The sequence below is a fragment of the Pleuronectes platessa genome, chromosome 20 (assembly GCF_947347685.1).
Source record: "Pleuronectes platessa chromosome 20, fPlePla1.1, whole genome shotgun sequence".
NCBI classification, from domain to species: Eukaryota; Metazoa; Chordata; class Actinopteri; order Pleuronectiformes; family Pleuronectidae; genus Pleuronectes; species Pleuronectes platessa.
In genome coordinates this window covers 20,663,736-20,673,735 of record NC_070645.1, presented here as the reverse complement: position 1 = coordinate 20,673,735, position 10,000 = coordinate 20,663,736, and the positions used below count along the sequence as shown (strand labels likewise).

At 45.5% G+C, this 10,000-nt stretch overlaps 2 protein-coding genes across 6 annotated transcripts in view; one reads left to right on the top strand and one right to left on the bottom strand.

Moving 5' to 3' along the window:
* The window catches only part of tubb6 (tubulin, beta 6 class V), a 6,464-nt gene extending 1,534 nt beyond the window's left edge, over nucleotides 1–4,930 (bottom strand). The window contains exons 1-7 of one of the 5 annotated variants that reach the window (XM_053412826.1): nucleotides 4,762–4,930; nucleotides 3,952–4,060; nucleotides 3,566–3,676; nucleotides 3,044–3,159; nucleotides 1,982–2,110; nucleotides 1,799–1,902; nucleotides 841–1,324 (exon numbers count right to left, since the gene is read on the bottom strand). In XM_053412826.1, coding sequence (XP_053268801.1) covers nucleotides 1,084–1,324; nucleotides 1,799–1,902; nucleotides 1,982–2,110; nucleotides 3,044–3,159; nucleotides 3,566–3,676; nucleotides 3,952–4,060; nucleotides 4,762–4,818 — 867 coding nt within the window. In that variant the 5' untranslated portion in view covers nucleotides 4,819–4,930 and the 3' untranslated portion in view covers nucleotides 841–1,083. Of the gene's footprint in view, nucleotides 1–840; nucleotides 1,903–1,981; nucleotides 2,111–3,043; nucleotides 3,160–3,565; nucleotides 3,677–3,951; nucleotides 4,061–4,761 lie in introns of those variants that run through there. The other 4 variants (XM_053412823.1, XM_053412822.1, XM_053412824.1 and 1 more) reach the window with 4 other exon arrangements.
* A 568-nt stretch (nucleotides 4,931–5,498) lies between these two features.
* LOC128425979 (checkpoint protein HUS1) lies at nucleotides 5,499–8,662 on the top strand. Its single transcript, XM_053412827.1, has 8 exons — nucleotides 5,499–5,686; nucleotides 6,261–6,388; nucleotides 6,551–6,727; nucleotides 6,811–6,918; nucleotides 7,172–7,246; nucleotides 7,626–7,725; nucleotides 7,962–8,096; nucleotides 8,245–8,662. Exons 1-8 carry the CDS (start codon nucleotides 5,635–5,637, stop codon nucleotides 8,325–8,327), a joined length of 858 nt encoding a protein of 285 aa, XP_053268802.1. The 5' UTR covers nucleotides 5,499–5,634; the 3' UTR covers nucleotides 8,328–8,662.
* Nucleotides 8,663–10,000: the final 1,338 nt, after the last annotated feature.

Sequence of the window (10,000 nt, the reverse complement as noted above, 5' to 3'; positions counted from 1 at the left end):
CACATCCTTTGTGTTGAATCGTTTTCTGTTCAGTTCCAACGCCCCCTCAACAGTTTAGTCCCGATGCAAACCAGAATATATTAAAACATTGAAATATGAGGTCTGTTCAGGAGAAATGGCCACTAATACTTTTCAACAAGTTTAATACCTCTCTCACACTCAAGGTGTGAGAGAGGTAGGTTTTTAAATCCTTGTGACCTTGGATTCTCTCAAGGAGTACCTTGCATAACGTATTCATGAGACAAAAAATAGTTCTGTGACCTTGAACTTTAACATTTTATCACCAAAATCGAGTCACTTCTCCCTCGAGTGAAAGAGAACGTTAGTGCAAAGGTTGAAGAAAGAACCTCAAGGTGTTACAAAGATATAAGTTTCTGAAGAATGAGAGAATCAGATCTGCTAAACTTATTGAACCTCAACTTTCAAGTTATATCATCTTGCATCTGTTACATGATCTTTGTGTTTCTTTCTATCCTAATTTGTGACACAGCTGTTTTATGATGTTTGATCATAAAACAACCCATTTGACAAGGCTGATGGTTTCCCTGGTTCATCCTGAGGGAGCATGAACGTGTGTGAGCTTCAGCTCAACGCCCAACGACGTGCAGAACAATCCATGTGCACGATAAAGATCAGAGAAAACACACAACGGACATTTAGTGTTTTTATTTCACCGCTCACGACTTCCTCACGTGTCCAAAAACACTCAAACAGAACAGAGAGTGTTAGGATTCTGTAAACAATGTGCTGGTTTTGAACTTTAGAGTTTTAGCATCTTGTGAACATACGACTCCTGGTTGTTGTTTAACATAGTTTTCTTTATAATACAAAAACTGACGTGACAATAACAATAAAACAACACACGAGTGTTTACTGATCTGACGCCCCCTTGTGGTCAGAGTCTGACATCCAGGCACAAAGAATGACGGTGGTTAGTGTGGAGAGAAACTAGCGCCCTCTGTTGGTGGGATTCTAGTGAATAAGAGTCTTTAGGATTTCTGGTCAGAGTTTCTCAGCTGCTGACAAATCGTTTGACGAGTGTTCACATCACTCTGACCGTTCTTCAGACCTTCACCCGTCGCCTCACTCGTTGATCTCGTCCTCCTCGTCCTCAAAGTCCTCCTCTCCATCGTTGGCGGTGGCGTCCTGGTACTGCTGGTACTCGGACACCAGGTCGTTCATGTTGCTCTCCGCCTCCGTGAACTCCATCTCGTCCATGCCCTCGCCCGTGAACCAGTGCAGGAAGGCCTTTCGGCGGAACATGGCAGAGAACTGCTCGGAGATCCTCTTGAACAGCTCCTGAATGGCCGTGCTGTTGCCGATGAAGGTGGCGGCCATCTTGAGTCCCCGTGGAGCCACGTCGCAGACGGCCACCTTCACGTTGTTTGGGATCCACTCCACGAAGTAGCTGCTGTTCTTGTTCTGGACGTTCAGCATCTGCTCGTCCACCTCCTTCATGGACATGGGCCCGCGGAAGACAGCGGCCACGGTCAGGTAGCGGCCGTGCCGAGGGTCGCAGGCCGCCATCATGTTCCTGGCATCGAACATCTGCTGGGTGAGCTCGGGGACGGTGAGGGATCGGTACTGCTGGCTGCCCCTCGCCGTCAGAGGAGCGAACCCCGGCATGAAGAAGTGCAGTCGAGGGAAAGGAACCATGTTGACGGCCAGCTTGCGGAGATCGGCGTTGAGCTGCCCGGGGAACCGGAGCGAGGTGGTCACGCCGCTCATGGTGGCCGACACCAGGTGGTTCAGGTCCCCGTAGGTCGGGGTCGTGAGTTTCAGCGTGCGGAAGCAGATGTCGTACAGCGCCTCGTTGTCGATGCAGTAGGTCTCGTCTGTGTTCTCCACCAGCTGGTGGACGGACAGCGTGGCGTTGTACGGCTCCACCACCGTGTCCGACACCTGGAGGGTAGAAAGCAAGATCAGAAACACAACACATGACGGGGGGGGGGGGGGGGGGGGGGGGCAGAGGGAGTCGCACCTTCGGGGAGGGCATGACGCTGAAGGTGTTCATGATCCGGTCGGGGTACTCCTCTCGGATCTTGCTGATCAGCAGGGTGCCCATGCCTGAGCCGGTGCCCCCCCCCAGGGAGTGTGTCAGCTGGAAACCCTGAAGACAGAAATTCAACTTTGAGATTAGTTCTGTCGTTTGAGACAGATGTCTCTCTGTCTGTCTGTCTCTATGTCTGTCTGTCTGTCTGTCTCTCTGTCTGTCTGTCCACCTGTCTGTCTCTCTGTCTCTCTGTCTGTCTGTCCCTCTGTCTGTCTGTCTGTCTGTCTCTCTGTCTGTCTGTCCACCTGTCTGTCTGTCTGTCTCTCTGTCTCTCTGTCTGTCTGTCTGTCTGTCTGTCTGTCTGTCTCTCTGTCTGTCTGTCCACCTGTCTGTCTCTCTGTCTGTCTGTCTGTCTGTCTGTCTGTCTGTCTGTCTCTCTGTCTGTCTGTCCACCTGTCTGTCTCTCTGTCTCTCTGTCTCTCTGTCTGTCTGTCTCTCTGTCTGTCTGTCCCTCTGTCTGTCTGTCTGTCTGTCTGTCTGTCTGTCTGTCTGTCTGTCTGTCTCTCTGTCTGTCTGTCCACCTGTCTGTCTCTCTGTCTCTCTGTCTCTCTGTCTGTCTGTCTCTCTGTCTGTCTGTCCCTCTGTCTGTCTCTCTCTCTGTCTCTCTGTCTGTCTGTCTGAATGTCTGTCTGTCCACCTGTCTGTCTGTCCACCTGTCTGTCCACCTGTCTCTCTGTCTGATTTGGTGCAGATCTAAATGAAATCTGGATCTAGTGAATTAAGTTGATTTCATAAAGAGACGTTTGGTTTGAACTCTACTGATCAACCTTCTAGATTTGAGACGCTTATGTTTGTTTATTTATTAATAGATATTTTCACAGGCTTCGATGTGACTGGTTGTTTGGGGCTGTGACCCCTGAAGAGATGGTGATACCTACAGATGAATCAATCAAATTACTGAATGAATGGAGTTTATGATATTATATATAAAGTTCCTCAGCCGGGTGGGGGTGTGTGTGGGGGGGGGGGGGGGTATCTGGTGCTCGTCACCTGGAGACAGTCGCAGTGCTCACACTCCTTCCTCACTACGTCCAGGACCGAGTCCACGAGCTCCGCCCCCTCCGTGTAATGACCTTTGGCCCAGTTGTTCCCAGCACCTGTCTGACCTGTGGACGACCAATCAGCACAGAGAAAAACCCGTCAGTGAAATGTAAAACCATCAGCACAGCAGGTGGGAACATGTGTCGGACTGGTGACCTACTTTCTGTCCCAGCGGCAGCTGCATGTGATTCTGTGTGAGTGTGAGAGACTGAGGTCTACAGCCGCTCGGCTTCTTCTTCTACTGTCAGTTCATCAAACAGCTGAGAGCTGATCTACTGCTGCTGAGGCTCGGTCATCACACAGAGACACTGAACCTCATCAGACCACCTCTCATAGATGAACTGTGTGAATGAAGGTCACTGTCCACTATCACCTGAAGAGCCAGGCCTTCCCCTCCGGAGGTGGAGGAGACCAAAACAGCTACAAGATGTTTTATTTGCTCAGATCTGATAAGAACCAGATGATTGTTACCGAAGATGAAGTTGTCGGGTCTGAAGAGTTGTCCGAAGGCTCCTGAGCGAACACTGTCCATGGTTCCTGGTTCCAGGTCCACCAGCACGGCCCGGGGGACGTATTTATGTGCTGCACACACAGAGAAGACCAGAGCACTGTGGTCAGTCCCCACCCCCTCTAACGAGCACATCAATCAATCAAACATTCAATCAATCAATCAATCAAACACTATTTGTTTCGCCCATATTCATAAATCAGATCTAAACATGATGTGACATCATCTTCAACAGTTAAATCCACATCATTGAATGTGAGACAAAACATGGAATATAATATAGAAGTGAAATATTAAAAGCAGCTTTGTGTTGAAAAGATGCTGACTCCCAGAGACGTGTGGTACTTACAGGACGCCTCGTTGTAGTAGACGTTGACCCGGTCCAGCTGGAGAGACGAGTCGCCCACGTAGTCTCCCGCAGGGTCGATGCCGTGCTCATCGCTGATCACTTCCCAAAACTGATCCAGTCACAGAAAGAGCAGAAGAAGAAAAGAGCTCAGATGTTTAACATAAAACAATTAGTCCCAAAGCATCTTTGTCTCTTTGTGGTTGTTCAACCTGCTCGTTGTGTAGGTGATGAGTGTGTGTGTGTGTGTGTGTGTGTGTGTGTGTGTGTGTGTGTGTGTGTGTGTGTCTGTTCACGCCCTCTCTTCTCTCTGTGAGTTTATCACTGAGCCACAGCTGCAGATTTCTTCCATCACACTCATCACTGAGGAGTTTATTTTTACATCAGTTAAGAACCTGTCCGACTCCAGTTGGTGGAAGTGAATATTACACACAAACACACACACACACACGCACACACACACACACACACACACACACACACACACAAAGTACTTTGTGTATTATATTGTGATAATAACAGTATTAATCATCAGGAACAGTCTGAGGTGCAGATTGTAATTACTCATTTTTTAATATTAAAGTTTTGTTTCAACTTCTCTTAAAAGTTTGAAATGTATAAATCCAGTTCTGAGAGTTTCACGTGACGTCACATCTGAGAACATCCGCAGGAACTTGGGTTTTACACTTTAACAAATTAAATCAATGAACTGTGACTCAGGTCTGAACTGTTTCAGTTTTAAATCTAAAACTTATCTCAGCAGTAAAAGATTAACTGTAGAGTCTGAATGTGACGTCAGCGTCGTGCGTGTACCTTGGTCCCGATCTGGTTCCCGCACTGTCCCGCCTGGATGTGCACGATTTCTCTCATCTTGCGGTCTGAGCTCGGGTGAGTCCGGGTGAGTTCGGGTGAGTTCGGTTCTCAGCTGGAGTCTCTGTCTGTTAAAGGTCTTCACCGGCTGCTCTCACGCGTGGTCACGAGCCACGCCCCAGGGGAGAGGGGGGGGGAGTCCAGTTCGTGCAAGTCAGCACAACACACACGTGCTTGGTTTAAATCCCAACACTGTCACCACAGAATACATGTGATATCAATACGTTTTATTTATTTACTTTTACTTTAAAAGAGGATTAACAATTTTTGATTCGCTGAGCAGATAATAATAATCAAGCTTTATTTGTGACACGCTGCAGAAAAGACAATGAGTCAAAGGTCAACAGAGAAACTTCACACGTCATGATCTGTTACTGTTCAACTTTCTTTCCACTGTTTCTAGGTTTTTAAATCCATTTTTAAAGATACGTGTTTACACTTCCTGTTTGTTTCAATGAGATTACATTTTTTAAGGAAGTTAATTTTATGGATGTAGAGTTTAGCAAAAATAAATCAGACATAAATAATCAGTAATAAGACATAAGTAATAAGAAAAATCATAAACGTTTTTTACTGGGAGAAATGGATGAAAATGAAATGAAAACAAATCGTGTTTTTAAGTGAAATCTATTTTATTAGGACCAGTAGGAATGTATTGACAGTGGCTTGTTTCCCACGGACCGCTGATCGCACGGACCGAATACAAACAACCGCGGCAGCGAAGTCTTCCGGCTTAATGTGAACATCCATAGATAGATATATATCTATGTGAACATCTCTCCGACTTCACGAGTCGTTTTACGGCCAAAGATCAACATGAAGTTCCGAGGGAAAATCATAGATGTGTCCTGCCTCAACCACTTCACCCGTGAGCCGCTTTACCTGATAACCTGCTAGCTTAACTAACCTGCTAACCTGTTAGCTTAACTAACCTGCTAACCTGTTAGCTTAACTAACCTGGTAGCTTAGCTAACCTGCTGAACTGCTACCTTAACTAACCTGCTGACCTGCTAGCTTAACTAACCTGGTAGCTTAACTAGCCTGCTGAACTGCCTGCTTAATTAAACTGCTGACCTGCAAGTTTAACTAACCTGCTGACCTGCTAGCTTAGCTAACCTGCTGACCTGCTAGCTTAACTAACCTGCTAACCTGTTAGCTTAACTAACCTGCTAGCTTAGCTAACCTGCTGACTTGCTAGCTTAACTAAACTGCTGGCCTGCTAGCTTAACTAACCTAGCTTAACTAACCTGCTGACCTGCAAGCTTAACTAAACTGCTGGCCTGCTAGCTTAGCTAACCTGCTGACTTGCTAGCTTAACTAACCTGCTGAACTGCTAGCTTAACTAACCTAGCTTAACTAACCTGCTGACCTGCTAGCTTAACTTACCTGCTGACCTGTTAGCTTAGCGCTCTGTCCCTAGCTAACTTCTCCCTCCTCTCCAGGGGTCGTCACCACCATCTCGAAGCTGACGAAGCTGTGCGTCCTAAGACTGACTCCAGATCACCTGTTCTTCGTTCTGTCAGGGAAAGTGGCCAATGGAGGGGTCAGCATGTGGTGTGAGCTGTCACAGGTAAGTCACTGACCCCACCTCCTCCCTGTTACTGCATGGGACATGGACCAAACTGATTCATTGTCTCTGACAGTAATGGACACGTCTTCAACCACCTGCATGGCTCAGTATCTCCAAGTTCTTTCAGCTCTTCCCGTCCGTGCGTCCTTCCTCCCTCTGCAGGCCAACTTCTTTGATGAGTACCAGATGGAGGGTGTGTCCTCTGAGGACAATGAGATTTGTCTGGAGGTGACTCCAGAGAACCTGTCCAGAGCCCTGAAGACGGTCCAGAACGCCAAGTCCGTCAAGGTGAAACTGACCAAGAAGCACTGCCCCTGCCTCACCATCGCTGCAGAGCTGGTGAGTCTGTGGTGACATGATGTTCAGCAGCAGATGTGACAGCTGTGAGACGTGAGGTGATGTCCTCCCTTTGTCCCGTCCAGCCCACCCTGTCCAGCATCAGTCGAGTCGTCACTCACGACGTCCCGGTCAACGTCATCCCCCGCAGACTCTGGCATGAATTCAAAGAACCGAGCATGCCAGACTTTGATGTGAGTGCAACACACGTCCCAGTGTTTAATCAAGCAGCGTGCACATTGAACACGTTAATCTTACAAAGGACACGTGGTTCAAGAACAGGTCACTTTCTATATGTCACTAAGATATATCTGAAATTCTGAAAATGCCTTCTGTCTGTCTGGATACGTCTCTGAAAGGAACACGATGCTGCTTTAGTTTCCACATAGATTTAAACATGAGAGTACCCTCTGCCTCCAAGGTGAGTTTGTGTGTCTGTGGTCTCAGGTCAGCATCTACCTGCCTCCTCTGAAGACCATGAAGAGCGTCGTGGACCGGATGAAGAACCTCTCCAACTTCCTGGTAGCTTCACATTCCTCTGTGTCTGAGTTTAAGGGCTGGTACAGTTCCAATATTTTAAAAACGAAAAGCATCAATGTCAGATTAAATAAAGTGTTTAGTTAAACAACACATTCAAACGATGAGCAGAGAAGTTCTAACTGTTTGAGTTGTTGAACTTCAGACTCTGACTCCAAAGGACGTCAAGAAGCACAAGACGGCGGCATTCGTATCTGAATTGTGGATTAAGTTATGACAGTTATTATTATTATTTATTAAAAGTCTCTGATTCAGACCGATGACAATTTATTCCTGCCACATCCTTCTCTACTTTTAATTCCATGTGAAAGGATGTGAAGAGGGAACATGCTACAGGCAACTAATTCTTGTGTGTTTGAATCAGGTGATCGAGGCCAACCTGAACGGACAGATGAATCTGAAGATTGAGACCGATCTGGTTTCCGTCACCACGCACTTCAAAGACCTGGGGAATCCACCGTGGGGTGAAACTTGTTTTTATTTAAATTTGTGTTTGAACAACTCTGGTTCAGACAATAACATTGATACAGATAGATGATGAATCTCTTTTTCTCCAATTCTTTAATCATAACGTGCTAAGATAATAAGTAACATGATGAAATGCTTCATGGTGAAAGATAAATCTGCTCCAGTATTGAGTTAGCACTCTCTTCCTCCTCCCTTCATCTCCCCCACCCCCCCCTGCCTCCTGTCCCTGCAGGTGAAGACGCCTCACAGGAGGACAGTGCGTCTCAGAGCAGGGACCCAGAGACCATGGCTGAGGCCAGAGTGGACATCAGGCGGTTGCAGCAGTTCCTCATGGGACAGCAGGTCAACCCCAGCAAGGCCATGTGCAGTAAGTCTGCTCCTCGTCCAGCTGTGCACAGATCAGGACTGGTGTTAGTTACGTCTGCTTTGTCTCTGCTGTAGAAAGTAAACGTCCCTGAAGGATTTCACTCTGCTCCATCACTGGTTGAACATTATGTTTCTTCTCTTCCTGTCAGATATCGTCTGTCAGAGGGTCGTCCACCTGATTCTGCTGCATGAAGACGTGTCGCTCCAGTATTTCATCCCCGCTGTGGCCTAGACGCCAGAGCTCCTCAGTTAGTTCTGCTCGCTGTGAGTCTGGGGAAATGAAAACTGGACAAAACAGTTTCAGGAGTTTTTCCTGTCGGAGCCCAGGAGGAGACAAGAGTCACAGCAATGTCAAGAGTTCACCTGTCCCATGTTTCAGTGAGACCTTGCTCCTTTCCAGTCCTCCCACTGGACCTCAGGAGCACACTGACCTCTGGTGGACAGATGGTTAACACACAGGAAGTGGCGTTTGGGGCACTTGGAATGAACGACAGCAAAAGTTGCACACACCTTGTTTAAGGAAGTACAGAAGTTATATTTTCCATTAAAAAAAGTTGAAAATCGAAACATATTTTGATTGAAGTTCTTTTTTAACAAACACACAAACCTTGTGGCTCTTATAGGTTCTGGTCAAGAAAGATCTCTTTCTTTAACAATGTAAAATCGGATGTTTCTGTTACATTTTCTTTTAAGTAAATCTGTCATACGTAGAGGACTGATATTCATGAGTGTGTGTGATTTGAGGCAGATTGAGCTTGAAGCACTGTTGAGCCTTGGTGGAGATGTGGGATCTACTGAGAGACTTTCTAGTTCTGGGTGTGAAGTTATGAGTAATGATGCACTTTGATTTTAAAGTATAGGAGGAATGAGAAAAGCTGACTTGTCATTTAATGCAGCTCCATGTGTCTAGTAGAATCTTTTACTTGAGTTCCGAATGAATATTTTTGTTTTTAATGTAGTACAGGTATGACTGAGTTATTATGCAAATTAAAATGTATGTTATGAAGACGGTTCATAAAAACAGGAAGAGGACAATGAAACTAAACTGATCTAAGTAAAAACTGGGAAATGCTAAATTTTGGTCCATGATTCACAGAGTTGATGAACCTCTGAATGCTGAGACTCAGCTGTCAGTCTAGTCATTTAAATAAATAAAATAAGGAACTTAGCTAATCTATTGTTAGCAGAGCAATGTGACATGTTAGCATTGATTCTGACCTGCAGCTGGTATTTAACAAGTTTACTTATTTTATCTGTATTTAAAGATTTAAAGTTAAATATCAACATCTTCTCATTTTAGTCCAATATGTTTAATGGAAAGAACTTTTAAACATTATCTAAAAATGAAAAGTGTAGGAAGCCCCCAGGAATGTTTCTTATAAAGGTAACTGAGCATTCTAATGAATTAACAAAATAGCTGCCTGAAGTTTAACACAATAAATAAAGTAGAAATAAATAGTCCTGTGAGTGTTAACACAACAATGTGTTGAATCTATCATTTCACTGTCAGAGACTCAGAGTCAGTTTTCTACCGGTGGACTGTAGAGAGAAGAAGAGTCGGGACAAACTTCTGCCCTCGTATGGACACAGAAGTAAAGCAGGAAGTGTGTGTGTTTGTGAGTGAGTGAGTGAGTGTCTCCCCCCCTCCTCACAGAGAGATTGTCATTATATTTCCAGTAAATGCAGAGAGGAGGAGGAGCAGTAACTGAAGGTGGAGTCAGTTGTATAAACATTCAATGAGAATTTTAATAAGCAAATTATTGTACAGTATTTGTCACCAGTTATAATTTAGATAAAAGTGCAGGAATCTACACAAAAACACTGATATCTGCTTACAATCATATTTTAATTGTTTATATGCTGCTTATAAACGGCGACTTTCAAGTGTGTTAGCATTATAATAAA